Source organism: Chrysemys picta, chromosome 4 (genome assembly GCF_011386835.1).
Source record: "Chrysemys picta bellii isolate R12L10 chromosome 4, ASM1138683v2, whole genome shotgun sequence".
Lineage (NCBI taxonomy): Eukaryota > Metazoa > Chordata > Testudines > Emydidae > Chrysemys > Chrysemys picta.
The window spans coordinates 2019534-2035203 of NC_088794.1; the positions used below are offsets into that span (position 1 = coordinate 2019534).

Below are 15670 nucleotides of genomic sequence, written 5' to 3' on the forward strand. Positions count from 1 at the left end.
CACCGGCGCCTGCCCCCGACTGCTCGCCCGGGGCCCCGCCGCCTCCTCGCACAACCAATCGCCGTCCACCGGCGCCTGCCCCTGACTGCTCGCCCTGGGGAGCCGCCACAGCGTCCACCACCACCACCACCACCACCACCACCACCACCACCACCTCGCGCGACCAGGCCCAGGACAGCACTGTGTTGGCATCTGTCCTCTCATTGGGCGACCGGGCGGTACCCTGCTGGCATCTGCCCCTGATTGGCTGCCCAGAACAGCACTGTCTTGGCGTCTGTCCTCTCATTGGCTGACCAGGGCAGTACCATGTTGTTGGTGTCACTAGGCATCACCCTAGGTAACTCGGGGGGGGGTGAAAGACCACTAGAGTCGATAAAGCCCCCCCCGCACTAGGCCAAAGTGAACCAAAGCCCCTGCATGTTAAACTTTACTAACCTCATAGGCCAGCAGCTGGGAAGCAGGAGTAATAAGGCCTGCATGCTTCTGGCTGAGAGGCAAGATAACAGATCAAAGGGAAAAGGACAAGATAACGGTTCAAAGAAGAGTTACTAACGAGCTAGACTTATAGCCGCCAAGATGACCTAACTGCTTAAATGTAATTGCTACTGCTTAATGTAACTACTGCAGAGGGAGGAAGGGGGAGGAAGGGGTGGAGGTAGGAAAGGGAAAGAAAAGAATAAAAAGGGAAAAACTGCTTGTCTCAGTGCACTTGATTTGAGACATGCTGGTCTCCTAGTGCCTATTCAGAGCTCTTGAATAAATTTTGTCTGCTTCTCCACCCTGGTGTGTTCATTGGCGCGAAGCACACCGGGCAACGAACACCGCTGTTGCCCCCTCGGGCCCTCTGTGCCGGCAACAATGTTGGCATCTGTCACGGATTGTTCTGTGTTAGCCTCTGCCCTCTAATTGGGCAACTGAGGTTGCACCATATTATTGTCTTCCCCTGACTGCTCACCCAGGATGACATTGGCTTCGTGTCGCTCCTCCCATTGATCAATGGACATCCCCCCTTACTGGTTGCCCAGGATGGTGGTGGTGGTACCATTATGGCGTCTGTCCCTTGACTGGCCCAGGATGCCACTGGGTTGGCATCTGTTACCTCAGTAACTAGGTGGGATATCTTGGTGTTGTGATCCATCTCCTCAAAAGGTGCCTGGAGCAGCTCAGCACTGGTGTGTCTTCCCTCGGTCAGTGTCTCTTTCTGTCTTGAGCACTTGGAACAGAGGCCGACTGACAATGGCAACTCTACATTGGCGTCTGTCCTGACTGGTCACCCAGAATGGCAGTGTGTTAGCATCTGTCCTCTTATTGGGCCACCAGGGCAGTACCACATCTATCCTCTAGTTGGTCGCCCAGGATAGCACTGTGTTTAGCCTCTGTCCTCTCATTGGGCAACAGAGATGATACCATGTTGGCATCTGCCCCTGATTGGTCACTGAAGATGGTGGTGGGCTGGCATCTCTCCCCTCGCTGGATGTAGGAGCTGCTGATGGCAGCTGGCTGGCATCCCTCTCCTTGCTGGGCACGGGCACTGACACCCAGTTGGCATCTATTTCCTCAATGGGCAGGGAAGTTATTGATAGTGCCGCTGGGCTGACATCTCTACCCTGACTGGCAGGGCCATAATGCCCTGTTGGTGTCTCCCCCCATGACTGGACACAGGAGGATGGCGGCGGTGCCGGGCAGCATCTCTTCCCTTGGCAGCGGTGGGCTTAGCACCGTCTCTTCCTTCAGTGTCTGTCCTCTGGGTCTCTCTCCCTCAGGCCAGCATCTCTCTCCCCCGGACCGGGCCGGGCCAGGCCAGCGTCTCTCTCCCTTGGGCCAGCATCTCTCTCTGCCCCGGGCCGGGCCGGCGTCTCTCTCTCTCTGCCCCGGGCCGGGCCGGCGTCTCTCTCTCTCTCTCTGCCCCGGGCCGGGCCGGCGTCTCTCTCTCTCTCTCTCTGCCCCGGGCCGGGGTCTCTCTCTCTCTCTCTGCCCCGGGCCGGGGTCTCTCTCTCTCTCTCTGCCCTGGGCCGGGCCGGGCCAGCGTCTCTCTCTCTCTCTCTGCCCTGGGCCGGGCCGGGGTCTCTCTCTCTCTCTCTGCCCCGGGCCGGGCCGGGGTCTCTCTCTCTCTCTCTGCCCCGGGCCGGGGTCTCTCTCTCTCTCTCTGCCCCAGGCCGGGGTCTCTCTCTCTCTCTCTGCCCCGGGCCGGGGTCTCTCTCTCTCTGCCCTGGGCCGGGCCGGGCCGGCGTCTCTCTCTCTCTGCCCCGGGCCGGGCCGGCGTCTCTCTCTCTCTGCCCTGGGCCGGGCCGGCGTCTCTCTCTCTCTCTCTCTGCCCCGGGCCGGGCCGGCGTCTCTCTCTCTCTGCCCTGGGCCGGGCCGGGCCGGCGTCTCTCTCTCTCTCTCTGCCCCGGGCCGGGCCGGGGTCTCTCTCTCTCTCTCTGCCCCGGGCCGGGCCGGGGTCTCTCTCTCTCTGCCCCGGGCCGGGCCGGGGTCTCTCTCTCTCTGCCCCGGGCTGGGCCGGCGTCTCTCTCTCTCTCTGCCCCGGGCCGGGCCGGCGTCTCTCTCTCTCTCTGCCCCGGGCCGGGCCGGCGTCTCTCTCTCTCTCTCTCTGCCCCGGGCCGGGCCGGCGTCTCTCTCTCTCTGCCCTGGGCCGGGCCGGCGTCTCTCTCTCTCTGCCCCGGGCCGGGCCGGCGTCTCTCTCTCTCTGCCCCCGGCCGGTGTCTCTCTCTCTCTGCCCCCGGCCGGTGTCTCTCTCTCTCTGCCCCGGGCCGGCGTCTCTCTCTCTCTCTGCCCCGGGCCGGGCCGGCGTCTCTCTCTCTCTCTGCCCCGGGCCGGGCCGGCGTCTCTCTCTCTCTCTGCCCCAGGCCGGGTCAGCGTGTGGTGGCGGCCGGCCTGGGGCTGGGGTCACCCTGACGGAGGGGCACTGGGAGCTGCCTGCCTTCCCCCCAGCATGAGCCTTTGGCCGCCATTTTGTTCCCTCGCCCATCCTGCCCCCAGCCTCGACCGCATTTGAAAAGCGCGCGCTACACGTGGCCAACGGTCCTAACGTTCGCGGACTGCTGAGAACAGAATGCGCATGCGCCTTACGGGACTCTGGCCGCTTTCCAAGAGTAGCAGCCCACTTGCGTTATGCGCATGCGCCCGCTGATACGGTTTCCCCGCCTTCTCCCCTATGTTATGAGCATGCGCACCATTCTCTCGACGGCCTGATGATGCTATGCGCATGCGCGCGCTCCCTTGCTTCAGCCGCCTAGGTTTGCGTTCTGCACATGCGCGGCCGGAGGACCTTCACGGCCGGAGACCTCCCCCCTCCTTTCCGTAACCGCCCAGTTAATTGTTCTGCGCATGCGCCGACTCGGAAACGCTTCCTTTGCCGCAGTCCTGTCTTCCCTCTGCGCATGCGAGTCAATGGACCCTCCTTCCAGGGGGCGGGGCGAGGACGGGTACCCGGATGAACATGCCAGGCCCGGCGCGCATGCGCGGTGCGGGTCTCTCTGGCTCAGTGCGGCGGGGAACTGGCCTGGCGGGCGGCGCTGGGAGCTGGGTGGGGGGAGCAGGGAGGGGCCGGGCCTCGCCCCACCCCCCGCACGGGGCGGGCAGGGCAGGTGAGAGCGGCGGCGCGAGCCAGGGGTCAAAGGGCAGGGAGGGGGCAGTGCTCTGGCCAGAGGGGTCAAGGGGCGAAGAGGGGGCGGGGTTGTGTGTCGAAGGGAGGGGCGGGGCCGTGGGCAGAGGGGGTCAAAGGGCGTGGCTGTGGGTAGGGGGGGCGGGTCAAAGGGCGGGCCCATGGCCAGAGAGTGGGGGTGGGGGTCAAAGGGCGGCGATCTCCTAGGGCTAGGGGTCAGCCCCTGACCAGAGGGGCTGATTCTGCGGGGGGAGGGGTGTACACCCAGGTAAGGCCATGTCTACACTTACAGTCTTCCAGCAGCACAGCTGCACTGGGAGCGCGCGTGGGGCTGCGTTACGCCGGAGACGCGTGAGAGCTCGCCCGGCGACGTAATCAAAACAGCTGTACCTGTGTCGGGGCGAGAGTCTGCTGCTGCTGTAGCGCTGGGCACACAAGCGTTTGTGCTGACACAACTTACGTCGCTGGGGTGGAGGGGGTGTCTTTTCACACCCTTGAGTGACGTAAGTGCTAGTGTAGACGTGGCCTAACTGGGGTCGGGGGCAAATGTCAAGTGAGCCAAGCTGGACACAGGGAGCCTAAGTGGGGAGGGGGGCCCGGATATGGGGAGAGGATCCCGATTCATCCCCTTCTGCTTTTCCCGCCCCTCCCTGCTGCAGGTGGAGATGTCGGCCGAGGCCACGACGGCCCCGCTCCCAGCCCCCGAGGCCTGTGCCCCTGTGGTGCCCATGCAGCATCAGCCTACGGGGGGAGCGGTGGGTGTGACCTTTGACCTAAAGCCCTTGAATCCCAGCAGCAAGTATGTGAAGTTGAACGTGGGGGGATCCCTGCACTACACCACGGTGCAGACCCTCACCAAGCAGGACACCATGCTCAAGGCCATGTTCAGCGGGAGAATGGAAGTGCTCACTGACAGCGAAGGTACCTGCCCTGCTCTCTGCAGCACCCCTGATGGGAGAGGCCGAGGCTGGAGTAGCCGGGAGCTCCCTCCATACCCAGGGCTCCAGCCCCCCTCTGCTGGGAGAGGCCCTACATCCTTTTATCTCTTCCTCTCTTCAGGCTGGATCCTGATCGACCGCAGCGGGCGTCACTTCGGCACCATCCTCAACTACCTGCGGGATGGCTCTGTCTCGCTCCCGGAGTCGCAGCGGGAGCTGGAGGAGGTGCTGTCCGAGGCACGGTACTACCTCATCCAGGGCCTGGTGGAGGACTGCCAGCTCGCTCTGCAGGTAGGGACCCAGTGGGGGTGGGGTCACTGAGGGCTCTGGGATTCTCCTGCTGTGGGCGTAGGGATACCTGGGGGCAAGGCTATGCCATGGGGATGGGGTCACTAAGGGAGTCATGGGTCACAGGAGGCTGCAGTGACCTTGCTGATCTCTTCGTCCTAGCAAAAGAGCGATGCCTATGATCCTCTGTGTCTCATTCCCATGGTGACATCCCCCAAGGAGGAGCAGCAGATCATCTCCAGCTGCTCCAAGGTGAGAGAGGCGGGCAGGGCCTCCCTTATTGGTCTTTCCAGCCCCCCCAGGATCACCCTCTGTGCTGACACCTCCCAGCCTTCTCCCTCCCCTTTGGCACGAAGTTACGCTGAGCGACTTGTATGAATCCAGCCTCATTTCCTGTCTCTCGGTTTTTTTCCAGCCAGTGGTGAAATTGTTGCATAACAGAAGTAACAACAAGTATTCGTATACCAGGTAATCCAACGCTCCTGACCTGCTCCCTGCAGCACCCCCTGCTGGGAGAGGCTGGGGCTGGAGTAGAAGTGAGTTCCCCCCAGCCCGTGCCCCTCCCCCTCCTCACAGCACCCCCTGCTGGGAGAGGCCGGGTCTGGAGTTGTTGGGAGCTCCCCCTAGCCCGTGCCCCTCCCCCTCCTCACAGCACCCCCTGCTGGGAGGGGCCGGGGCTGAAGTAGCCAGGAGCTCCCCTAGAGCCAGTGCTCCTGCCCCATTGCCCAGACCACCCCCTGCTGGGCTGGAGGACCTGGGAGCCCTCCCCATCCACGAGGTCTCTTCTCCGCAGTAACTCGGATGATAACCTGCTGAAGAACATTGAGCTGTTTGACAAGCTGGCGCTGCGCTTCAACGGGCGGGTCCTCTTCATCAAGGACGTGCTGGGGGACGAGATCTGCTGCTGGTCCTTCTATGGGCAGGGCCGCAAAATTGCCGAGGTCTGCTGCACCTCCATCGTCTACGCCACCGAGAAGAAGCAGACCAAGGTACCCCTGGGCCCTCGCACTTAGTACGTTCCATGAGAAAATTGCCCCGCAGCACATTGGTCTATTCCAAGGATATACGTGAATCTCTCTTATAATGTTAGCACATGGTATGTTCCGAGGCAGTGTGGGTGGCCCCCCTCTCTCTGCTGTCACATGGACTCTTGGTATGATCCAGTACCCCTTGTCACCTTCATATTTGGTATGATCCGATGCCATCAGAGCAGTCCCCTCTTCTCCAGTCACATGAGCACTTGATATGGTCCAACACCATGTGGGTACCCCCCCCTGCATCATACTCTCACTTGGTATGGTCCTAGGCCATGTCCAATGCCACCAGCTGGTTCCCCCCATCTGTGGTTTTTCTTGGTATTTTCCATGGGTAGTCCATTATACTAGGTATATTCCAAGACAACATGTGACTTTTCTCTCCCCCTCCCCACCTCCGTGCTTGGTAGCTTCCAAGGCCACATGGGCACTTGCTGGTGGGATTCTTTGAGGCTGTGGGGGGAGTGGCTTGTAACCAGCCTGACCTCTGACCCCCACAGGTGGAGTTCCCCGAGGCCCGGATCTTCGAGGAGACCCTGAACATTCTGATCTACGAGACCCCGCGGGTCCCCGACAAGGCGCTCCTGGAAGCGACGGGCGGGGCAGCCGGAGGAGGGGGCGGCCCCCACCGGGCTGACGAGGAGGATGGGCGGGAGCACCGCGTCCGGCGCATCCATGTCCGGCGCCACATCATGCACGACGAGCGTCCCCACGGCCACCAAGCCGTCTTCAAGGACTGAGCCCCACGGCCCCGTCCAGGTGCCAAACGGCGGGGGTGGGGCGCCCTGCCTCTCTGCCACACCCCCGCTGCCTCTCTGACCTTGACCCCTCTCCACTCTTTGGGATCTCTCTGCCTTGTGGCCTCTGACCCCTTTCTTCTCAGATTTGACTCCCCTGCAGTAGAAACCTGGGTAACGCCCTGGACTGCGCAGGGGAGAGGGACATGGGAGGGGGCTCCTCGGAGACCCCTCCTGCTTCTTAATTAATTACCTAGGCACCAACACCCATGTTTAACGAGCCTAATTCCTTTGCTTTTGTGGGTGTGTGGAATACCTGGTCTGTCCCCCATCCTGCTCCATCCTGGATAGATACCTGTGCCACAGCTGTAGCTCTAACCCGGCCCGGCACTGCAGGTCAGGCCGGGATCAGTCACCCACTGCCCGCCGGGGGCGGGAGACAGCAGGGAGGCCAGTGCTGGCTTATTGTGTGGTTAGGGGGGGTGGTTGAGTGGGGAGCTGCCAGCCCAGCCTTGCCCAGCAGGGGGCGCTGTGGGGTGGGGGGAGCTCCTGGCTACTCTAGCCCAGCCTTGCCCAGCAGGGGGCGCTGTGGGGAGTTCTGGCAGTGAGAGTTTTGCTGCCTGTCCCACCCTCCCTCCCTTGCTTCTGGGGGTGAGGGAGTGACCCCCACTTACCAGCCTCGATACTCTCCTTTCCTTGTCAAACTCATGGTATGTTCCAACCCACCAGACTTCACACCTCTTTTCTACACATGACATGGCCCAACCCTAACCTTCCTACTCTGCTCTCCACGTAATACATGGTACAACCCCGCTACTGTCCTTACCACATACATGAAATTTACCTTTTCCCCAAAAAAATACAGGATGCTTCTTACCTGCATTGGCTAAAAGACATGGTACACGCCAACCTACTGGGCCCCTCCCTTTCCCCACAAAATACAATGGAATGCACCACTCTGCTCCTCTGCCCCTGGCCAAATACAGTGGAATGCTCCATTCCCCTTCCAGCCTCCCAATAAAATGGGAGGTACCGATCCCCCGCAATAACATTTTGCTCAATCACCCAATATAAATTGGTACCTTCCAATCTCCTCCCCCTACAAACTACAATGGGATATTCCAACCTTACTCCAAATAATACAATGGGGTGTTCCAAGCCCCACCCCTCAAAATAAAATGGGACATTCCAACTTCCTTGTTAAAGATGTTCCAGTCCCCTTCCCTTACAAAATACAGTGGGATGCTCCAACCCCCATCCCAAATAAATTGGGATGTTCCAAAGCCCACAGAAAATACAATGGGGCAAATGGGGAGAGGCTGGGGGCCCCATCCTCCCCCCCACCCCGCATACCGCCGCCCTCCCTACCTGTTATTGTCATGTTTGTATAATTTATTTTAACGGGGTTTTTGCTTTTCTATTAAATTATTGTAATAAAGATTCCTGGGAAACATTGTCTCCTGGCCCAGTCCTGCCACCACCACTGGGGGGGCCCTAGGGCCGGGTGAGAACTAGCGCCCCCTAGAGGGGAGAGGCCCCAGATCCCATCCCCCACCCCCCTGCACCAGTCCTTGCCCTGGGGCGGGCTGGGAACCGGCGCCCCCTAGAGGGGAGAGATCCTGTATCCCATCCCCCACCCCCCCGCACCAGTCCATGCCCTGGGGCCGGGTGGGAACCGACGCCCCCTAGAGGGGAAAGGCCCCAAGTCCCATCCCCCAGGCCAGTCCCAGCGCTGAACCAGCCCCCCTTGGGCCCATCCTGGGCTCCATCTCTGGGTGATGGGGCCCTGACCTCTCGGGGGGCAGGCGGGGGTCTGGGCAGTGCCTGGCCCCAGACACAGCCGTGCTAAGTGCTGACACCGCAGGTGCTGAATGTTTTAATGAAGGGCTGGGGGCTTTGCAGAGAGTTCGGGTCCAAACAACACAGGGCCAAGGAAGCCATACACAGCGGGGCGGGAGACTTCGGGGCCCTGGGGCTGGATGGGAGCCGGTGGCCCCCAGAGGAAGTTCAGTGGGGCTGGCTCCAGCATGGTCTGTCCGTCCTGGGCACCGACCCGTCACCAGCGCCACAGGCTGGCCCAGCTCCTAGGGGCCAGGGGCAAAGATGTAATCCAGGGCCTGGCGCTCGGCCCCGGCCACGTTGGGGTGCCACAGATCCACGATGAACAGCACGAGGGGCCCGTCCTCGGGGGGACCTGGGAAAGATGCTGGGCTCAGAGGTGCCCCTCACTCCCGACCCGCGGCCCCTGCTAGCCCAGCCCTGCCCCCGCCCAGCTCTGCCGGTGCCCCTCACTCCCGACCCGCGGCCCCTGCTAGCCCAGCCGTGCCCCTCAGCTCTGCCGGTGCCCCTCACTCCCGACCCGCGGCCCCTGCCAGCCCAGCCCTGCCCCCCCCAGCTCTGCCGGTGCCCCTCACTCCCGACCCGCGGCCCCTGCTAGCCCAGCCCTGCCCCCCCAGCTCTGCCGGTGCCCCTCACTCCCGACCCGCGGCCCCTGCTAGCCCAGCCCTGCCTCCCCAGCTCTGCCGGTGCCCCTCACTCCCGACCCGCGGCCCCTGCTAGCCCAGCCCTGCCCCCCTAGCTCTGCCGGTGCCCCTCACTCCCGACCCGCGGCCCCTGCTAGCCCAGCCCTGCCCCCCCAGCTCTGCCGGTGCCCCTCACTCCCGACCCGCGGCCCCTGCTAGCCCAGCCCTGCCCCCCCCAGCTCTGCCGGTGCCCCTCACTCCCGACCCGCGGCCCCTGCCAGCCCAGCCCTGGACTCCCCCCAGCCCTGGGCCCCCCAGCTGTGCTGGTGCCCCTCACCATTATGCGCGGTCGTGTGCAGGAAGGAGTCGTCCAGCAGGAGGCAGTGTCCCTCGGACCAGCACTGGGGCTCGCCCCCCACCACCAGCTCACAGCCTGGGGGCACCGTCAGCCCTGCAGTGGGAACAGGTTGATTGGAGGGGAAAGGCCCCGGGTCAGTTCCACACCCCCTGAGCCAGCCAGGCGCCACCTTGGGGCTGGATCAGAGCCAGTGCCCCCTGCAGGGGAAGGGCCCCGCACTCCGTTCCCCGCACCCTGGTGCCCCCTGGAGGGGGTGGGCCCCGCGCCCCGTTCCCGTACCCAGGTGGCAACGCAGGCGGACGTTGGTGGGCCCGTAGCGCCCGGGCAGGATGGTGCCTGGCTGCAGGACGCTGAAGCAGGCGTTGCCGAAGCGGTTGGCGCTGACGAAGGTGCGCAGGGCGGCCAGGGTGCGGTAGGTGCGGGGGCAGGCCCGGCAGTGCTGCGGCTGACACATGCCCCGGCGGTAGAGGTAGAAGCGCTGGCAGGGGCCGGGCGTCCAGCCTCGGGCGGCGCCCCCGGCCACGCCCTGGTACTCCCGCAGGATGGCGGGGCAGGCGCGCTCCAGCAGCTCGGCGTCGTGCCGCTGGGCATCCCGCGGGAAGCAGGGGGCCGAGGGCAGCTCGGGCAGGTGGAAGACACGGGGGCTCTGGATGGCCGGGCGCCCGGGTCGCAGCTCCTCCCGCAGGGCCTTGCGCACCCGTCCCATGCCCGCCCACGAGTACCGCTGGGCATAGGCCCGCAGGCTCCGGTGCAGCCGCCCGGCCCCCGGGGGCAGGCTCGGGGCTGGGCGCCCCCCGCCCGGCGGCGGCCCCGCCGGCACCCGCTCGCTGCCCACCCGGTAGCAGTACCAGACGAAGAGCAGGGCCAGCCAGGCCAGCAGCGCCAGTGCCGGCTCGGGGCCGGGGCGCCAAGGGGGGGCGGCCGGCAGCAGGGTGGAGAAAAACCCGTCCAGCGCCCCGGGGCACGCCATCGCCCCTGGCCCCTTCGCTGCCCCTCTCCCCACTGCCCCTCCCCCCTCCTCAGTGCCCCCTGCCCCTCCCCCTTCCCCTGTGCCCCCTGCCCAGTGCCCCTGCCCCTCCCCTTCCTCCGTGCCCCCTGCCCCCTCCTCTGCCCCTCCCCCCTCGCAGTGCCCCCTGCCCCTCCCCGTGCTCAGTGCCCCTCCCCACCTCAGTGCCCCCTGCCCCTCCCCCTTCCTCCGTGCCCCCTGCCCCCTCCTCTGCCCCTCCCCGTGCTCAGTGCCCCTCCCCCACCTCCGCGCCCCCTCCCCCCGCGCAGTGCCCCCCCCCCCGCAGTGCCCCGCTCCCGGCCGCCCGGAGGATGCTGCTGCCGCTGCTGGACCCGCTTCGGCTCCGGCCGGATCCTCCCCCCGCCCCCCCCGCACGGAGTGACGCAAACAGCGGGGCCGCGCCCCCCCCCCGCCCTAAGTCCCCCCCCCGGGGCCGCGCCCCCCCTCCCCCCGCCGTCTCTGGAGGTTTGGGTCTGATGGGGGCAGTGACCCATCCTGCCCCCCCCCCCCGAACAGCTGGGACTCGGGAGCCTGGATCTGGGGTTGTGAGGAAGTGGGGGGGGGTTCTTGTTTTCGGGGGGGTTCAATGGTTGCAGGCAGAGGGGGTGGGACTCAGTTTCCCTGGGTGCTGCTGGTTTAACGAGGGGAGGGGAGATGGAGTGTGTTCTGCAGAGGGCCGGAGAGAGGACGTGGGGACCCAGCCGGTGGCCGGGAGGATGGAGATCCCGGAGGCCCAGCTGAGGAGACGCACACGGGATCAGGACAGGTCCGGGCTCCCGGGCCAGCACAGTCCCCGGGGGGGCGCGGACCGGGGTCTCCCCCAGCGGGGTACAGCCGCGGGGCTCGGACCGGGGTCTCTCCCAGTGGGGCTCAGACCGGGGTCTCCCCCAGCGAGGCACGGCCGAGGGGCTCAGACCGGGGTCTCCCCCAGCAGGGCATGGCCGAAGGGCTCCCCCAGCGGGGCGCAGCCGAGGGGCTCGGACCGGGGTCTCTCCCAGTGGGGCTCGGACCGGGGTCTCCCCCAGCGGGGTGCGGCCAAGGGGCTTGGACCGGGGTCTCCCCCAGCGGGGTATAGCCGAGGGGCTCGGACCGGGGTCTCCCCCAGCTGGGCGCGGCCGAAGGGCTCAGACCGGGGTCTCTCCCAGTGGGGCTTGGACCGGAGTCTCTCCCGGCGGGGCGCGGCCGAGGGGCTCTCCCAGTGGGACTTGGACCAGGGACTCTCCCACTGGGGATCGGACTGGGGTCTCTCCCAGTGGGGCGCGGCCGAGGGGCTCGGACCGGGGTCTCTCCCGGCGGGGCTGGTCTAGTCCAGATGTTCCCTGCCCCACCGGGGGTCTGTAGCGCCTGCAAAGCGGGGCCCCGTGTCCTGTTCCCATTGGTAACTATCCAGCCGTCCATTCATTGCCCACCAGACGTACCCGCTGTGAACATCCGCGGACCCCTCACAGCGACTCCTGCACCCCGAGTCATGGGCGTCAAGTGTCAACAGTGAACGGCCTCGTAGCTACGCTGTGGATGGCCCAGCTCTCCGCGTCACGTAGGAACGGTGAACGCAGACCAACAGGGCCAGACGGCACCGACGGGGTCTGTTGGTGGCCGGTCCATACAGGGCCGGTCCGTACCGAAGCAATGACTACCTTCACAGAGCTACATACATCCCTGCCCTCCAGCAGGGCACTGGCAGAGATCTGCCCCAGCAAAGTTCCTTTCAGTTTCCTGACCTTGATAATGAATAAATGACATGATTAATTTTGCTAATAACTATTCCTAATAGAAGCCCCACTTGCAGGATAACGGACTTCGTGCTAATACAGCTAATAACAAATAATGCCTAATAAACTCCCAGTAATGAATGACAATACTGGCACGGCGTCCAGGACTACGTAGCAGCCACAATGTGCTGAGGAAACCAACCCAAATCACAGTGATTGTGACCCGTAACTGCGGGAGACAACGAACCCGAAGGTCGGCACGTAAACAAGGCGGCCTCCCGGAATATTGGGACAGAAATAAGGAATACAGTGAGATTTAACATAACATGAGAGTTGCCTAAATATGGCCTAAAGCAGGAGATTCGGTCACGGAATGATTTCATCCCAACCAATCAGAACGATAACGAATTCGTACCCTCGTGCTGAAGCTAATTGTGCTAATAAATAATAGGACGTATATTAAGATCTCCAGTAAATGTTAACAAGCCCACAAAGAAATCCACATGAAGGCCTTCAAATGCAAAATGGATTCAGTTTGCTCATGGGCCCGTTGCTTTGGCAGACGATGGTCGAATGGGATCCGACGGTGGACGGAGCCAGACGCCGTCAGCCTGGAAATCAGGGATCGGCTGTTAACAGGGAGGGGACAAACCGAGCAAGGCTCAGGCTGGCCAGTTCTTCTCAAAGATCTGCTCAGGAAGTCTTTGGGGGTAGGTCTCTCCCAACCTGGACCCCCCGGACTGGTCTATGTTTTCCAAAGGGCCCTGCATCTCCATTCGAAATTTGTTAAGGGCCAGAAACAAATGAAGGCTGAGAAGCACTGCTCTAAGAGAAACCCGAGACCGTCCTGCATAACGGACAGCATGTCTCCCCATCGGAAAAACGGGATCATGGCATCCACTTCCTTTACACCACGCTCTGTGACCTGCGCAGGAAAAGGCCTTGGTAAAAACTGGAGATCGTTATTCTTGGTGTCAATGGATTTGGTTGATTTCTGTTCGGCTTCTCAAACTATGGACTATGGTTTCCGATTGTTACTCGTGCAAGTCACCCAATGGACGCATTTTGCCATTACTTCTGGGACTGTTCCACATGGTTATTGTTCATTGTCAAACTACTCCGAGGACTTGTCTACATGGGGATAGCCATGAAAGTGAATCCGAATTAACTAAAGCGGATGAAGTAAACCACACCTGTGTGGATGCTTTCAATCGGGCTTGGTCTACGTGACAAGGTCAGGTTGACATTTGTCACCTTGCGTCCACCTATTTGTGCATGTCTACACTCAAATTTGTCTCCATCTGGCAGCGACACGGTACAGAACCTCCCAGAATGGCCTTGACTCTTAATGTGGTCTTACACTGAATTAAGGCCGCTTAGGGTTTGAATTAAGATGTTTACATAGGGTTTAATCCAGTTTAACTCATCCACTTCCAAGTCACACCTTTAGCTATTTCCGATTACTTTTCCTGGTGTAGGGTGACCAGACGTCCTGATAAAATAGGGACCATCCCGATTTTTCGGTGTTTGTCCCGCGTCCTGACTGATCTCTGGTCGGGATACAATTTGTCTCAATATTTTGCTCCACTGACGTTTTTTTTCCCCTCTGCCGGCAGCACTCAGGTTTTTTTTTTGCTCCGCCGGCGACCCCCTCCCCGGTGTCCCGATATTTTCTTCCTCTCATCTAGTCACCCTACCTGGGTGTCCCTGTGGACAAGCCCAGCATTGCTAGGATTGTGCTTAGCACTTTTCCAATGATACAGAAAAGAAATTCTGTTTTTCTTCTTAAAATCCATTTGAATGCTGTAATGTCGCATCCCGATTTTGAAGAGAAGAGAACTCCCAGACCTACAGACCCGGGCCATGGCCCAGGAGTGACGAAGAATTCTAGGCACCTCTAGCCCCATGTCAATGGGAAAAGGAATGGAGAAGTGAAGTGAATTTAGCACCGTTAGAAGATGCCTACTATTCAAATGACAGTCTGCTCTCGGCATATGAGCCAATCAGAATGGTAAGAAATATGGTTATTTCTGGTATTTACCAGCTGGAAAATGCCCTGAATAATAACCGAAAACTGGGCGTTACCAATTGCTCAGGTCGAGGTGAACTTCCGGGGGTGGGGGAGCAACGGATCGGCTTGCCCCTGGTGCCCCAGACGTCCGGTGAGGGCGCCGTGTTGTGGTGAGCACAAACCTGCTGCCAACATCCCCTCGCTGGGTGGGTTGAGCCTTTCGGCTGCGGGTCCAGCCCCCAGTTCTTGGTGGGCGCTTGTGCAGCATTAGCCCCGACGTTCCCCTGCGAGAGCCTGCGGTAAAATCCCCCCATGGCCAGCCACGTAACTGCCCCGCAGCCAGGCGGGCCAAGCGGGCACGTGCAGAGGGCGGCGGGCGAGGTACGTTTGCGGCACTGGAGGGGAAAGCCGACGGCAGAAGAACACGAGGCAGAAAACTAAGGTCATTGGTTACGTCTACACTACGAGCACTGCACCGGCACAGCGGCAGGTACTGCTTCCATTTTCTCTCGGGATGCTCCACTTCCTGAGGCAGCCGGAGCTGGGCCAAGGGCAGATTTCCTCCACCCACGTCGCCGCGTCTGCGCTGAACTGCGCGGAAGGATTCGATTTTGCTCAGCACCTACTCGATTTCACCGCGCCCACCCCAGTCCCAACGCAGACCCACTTCCCGTGAGAATCGCTGGCGCGCCCGCCACACATAGGGAGAAACGTGCCGCCTGAGACGATATTACCATCTGATGTCCGGTTATCGGACCGGGGGCCGGGCCCATTTTGATAAGGCGTTCGCGTTTGGAATCTCAAATCGGTTTTGTCTGACCCCCTCCCCCGTTTCTTGTGACCGGGAACGTGGAAATAGATACAAAGTCGTGCTGAAAATCCCTCATTTCGGGCCACTTGGCAAATTAATTTGAAAGAAAAACAATCTTAAAAATAAACCTTGTTATTGTCCGGCGAAATGCTACAAAACTAGACCCTCAGGACGGCCCTGGGGTGTGTGTGTGAATGTGAGCTGTGTTCAGTGCAAACCTGTGTGTGGCGGGCCCGGGTCCTATCCGCCCCCCATTTCCGAACACGAGCACTGAGATCAGGAGTCACCCCAAACCCATGAGCAGACGGTCCCACCAGCTAAGAGTTAGGTGAATATGGCTGGTCCCAAGGCCAGTGGGAGTTAGGAGCTAAAGGATGGTTGAGTATCTGGGCCATGAATGGTTTGATGCCTGGCACAGAAGAGCAAGTCCTGAGCTCGGCCGGCAACCGCTGGAGAGAGGACGATTGGCTCAGGGCTGCCGGGGCCTGGCCACCTCACTGCTCCAGTCACGTACCCCGGGGCCCCCCGCAGAACGTCCCCGTTCACCCCATCAGACAGAGCGGGTCAGTGCTGGGGGGGCAGGCGGGGATTTGAGAGGGTCAGTCTTGGGGGGGCTGAATTTGGGGGATCTCACTGGGCTCCCCCTGCTGTGGTCCTCACTTTTGGAGGATCACAGGGCCCCTGGTGCACATGGTCTGGCCTTGGTGTG

General features: G+C 62.0%; 2 protein-coding genes across 5 annotated transcripts; one reads left to right on the forward strand and one right to left on the reverse strand.

Annotated features, from left to right (window-relative positions):
* Positions 1 to 3430: 3430 nt before the first annotated feature.
* KCTD13 (potassium channel tetramerization domain containing 13) lies at positions 3431 to 8052 on the forward strand. Of its 4 annotated transcripts, none has more exons than XM_005290184.5 (7): positions 3431 to 3587; positions 4264 to 4525; positions 4664 to 4833; positions 4993 to 5082; positions 5246 to 5298; positions 5624 to 5819; positions 6365 to 8052. In XM_005290184.5, the coding sequence occupies exons 2-7, from the start codon at positions 4270 to 4272 to the stop codon at positions 6602 to 6604; spliced, it is 1005 nt and encodes a 334-aa protein (XP_005290241.1). In that variant the 5' UTR covers positions 3431 to 3587; positions 4264 to 4269; the 3' UTR covers positions 6605 to 8052. The 4 variants fall into 4 exon arrangements, with proteins under 4 accessions (XP_005290241.1, XP_042703561.1, XP_008174873.1 ...); XM_042847627.2 differs by lacking the exon at positions 3431 to 3587 and adding an exon at positions 3849 to 3872; XM_008176651.4 differs by lacking the exon at positions 3431 to 3587 and adding an exon at positions 3879 to 4107.
* ASPHD1 (aspartate beta-hydroxylase domain containing 1) lies at positions 7667 to 10418 on the reverse strand. Its single transcript, XM_005315634.5, has 3 exons — positions 9701 to 10418; positions 9401 to 9514; positions 7667 to 8795 (listed from the first exon to the last, which is right to left on the reverse strand). The coding sequence occupies exons 1-3, from the start codon at positions 10389 to 10391 to the stop codon at positions 8686 to 8688; spliced, it is 915 nt and encodes a 304-aa protein (XP_005315691.2). The 5' UTR covers positions 10392 to 10418; the 3' UTR covers positions 7667 to 8685.
* Positions 10419 to 15670: the final 5252 nt, after the last annotated feature.

Bases quoted from the DNA above. Each gene is read 5' to 3' on its own strand.
- ASPHD1 (XM_005315634.5), bottom strand. From the start codon at position 10,391: ATGGCGTGCCCCGGGGCGCTGGACGGGTTTTTCTCCACCCTGCTGCCG. The intron at 9,515-9,700 runs GTACGGGAACGG...TTCCCACTGCAG, and splicing joins CCGCCTGCGTTGCCACCTGG to GGCTGACGGTGCCCCCAGGC. The intron at 8,796-9,400 runs GTGAGGGGCACC...CATCTTTCCCAG, and splicing joins GCACACGACCGCGCATAATG to GTCCCCCCGAGGACGGGCCC.
- KCTD13 (XM_065591102.1), top strand. From the start codon at position 4,207: ATGGGGAGAGGATCCCGATTCATCCCCTTCTGCTTTTCCCGCCCCTCC. The intron at 5,083-5,245 runs GTGAGAGAGGCG...GTTTTTTTCCAG, and splicing joins TCATCTCCAGCTGCTCCAAG to CCAGTGGTGAAATTGTTGCA. The intron at 5,299-5,623 runs GTAATCCAACGC...TCTTCTCCGCAG, and splicing joins AACAAGTATTCGTATACCAG to TAACTCGGATGATAACCTGC.